The sequence below is a fragment of the Egretta garzetta genome, unplaced genomic scaffold (assembly GCF_000687185.1).
Source record: "Egretta garzetta isolate BGI_Z169 unplaced genomic scaffold, ASM68718v1 scaffold172, whole genome shotgun sequence".
NCBI lineage: Eukaryota > Metazoa > Chordata > Aves > Pelecaniformes > Ardeidae > Egretta > Egretta garzetta.
Genome location: NW_009258951.1, coordinates 3,047,761 through 3,049,099, shown reverse-complemented (window position 1 = coordinate 3,049,099; position 1,339 = coordinate 3,047,761). Strand labels below are relative to the sequence as shown.

At 50.6% G+C, this 1,339-nt stretch overlaps 1 protein-coding gene across 1 annotated transcript in view; it reads left to right on the top strand.

Moving 5' to 3' along the window:
- Positions 1-1,015: 1,015 nt before the first annotated feature.
- Positions 1,016-1,339, top strand: part of PLCH1 (phospholipase C eta 1) — a 69,462-nt gene continuing 69,138 nt past the window's right edge. The window contains exon 1 of the mRNA XM_035890041.1: positions 1,016-1,094. Within this exon, the coding sequence (XP_035745934.1) occupies positions 1,016-1,094 (79 nt within the window). The remainder of the gene's footprint in view (positions 1,095-1,339) is intronic.

Below are 1,339 nucleotides of genomic sequence, written 5' to 3'. Positions count from 1 at the left end.
ATGTGGACTTCTGCCTGCTGATAAAAATGCTTGGTTCAGGCATCCATTAAGGCTCCCTGATGCTCTGAGGTGTCCTTAGCTGGTGGCATTTCCCGAGAAGGGTGTTGCTCCCACTTGATCTATTTGGTCCGCTTGGTGATTAGCTGTGTAATGGGGGTGTAATGGAGGCAGGGGAAGCAGAAAAGATGGTAAAGCAGATTCACAATTTATCCCATGCTTCAACAGAGGGTAGCATTGATGCTCTGAGTTGAGAGCATCACTTCCCTGTGCAAAACTGGGATCCCTTGGGGCTGGAGGACACAAATTTTGCATGGCTGATGTAACTGTACCTTCTCAAAGGTGCTGCTTGAGCTGCCTGTCCCCAGGAGAGTTCATCTCAAGCTCCCATGGGAGAATGTCTGCCAAGGGCAGGGGTGTGTGGGTGCAGGGAGGGTGCTGAGGGGGCTCTGCATCCACATAGTGCTACTCTCAAAATCAGGAGGTAATTACCATTGATTCACTTTTTTTTTTCCCTTTTCTTTCTAACCTTCACTGTGGAGAATTTATAGTTTTGTGGTGTCTGTAGTTTGTTAAATATGGGACAGCATCATTAAATGGATTAAATTGATTACCTCTCCATGGCCCCGCAATGGCCTGCAGGGGCTGTGGGGGTTGACTGTAACAACAGGCACCCGTCACGGTGCCGCGACTGCCGGGTAGGGTGGGCTCAGTTCAGCAGCCTTAAACTCACTGGCTGTGAGCACCACTGACGGTCCCTCTCTAGCTGGTCCAGGGGATCTACCTGCACCTTTCCCGGACGTCCCTGGAGCTGGGCATGTTTGGAGAATGAAGGACTACATTTGTTGTAATGCTTTGTATGAAACTCATGAACTATTTTGCATAAAGGGCACTAATATATACTCTTACAGTGCTTGCAGTAGTTGTGCATTTCTTGTAAATTAACTCCTAATTATCCATACTCTGATTCACTTTGTAGGGTCGCTGCCTTTGATGGTGAGCAGGAGGTCATCTTACAATGAGTTACTGGAGTCTGGATAAGAAAAGCTGTCTGCAGTACTGCAGGCATTTCTTGGTGGACAATGGTGTATTTCATGGTGAGTTACAAGTTTGCTTATATTCTTGGTTTCTTGTGTTTCCTACCCTCAGATGCAACTGAAATCCCGAGCGGTGACCCGTATCTTGGTAAGGCTCCTCTCAGGGCCCAGTAGCGATCGGTCCCGCACAAGCCTCGCTTCTGCCGCGCCTTTACCGGCCGGCGGCTCGACGTGGGTGCAAAGGCCGGGCTGGCGACGGTGTGCTGCGGCGGCTGCTCGTCGGGTGGGGTGCCCGGGGCCGCCCC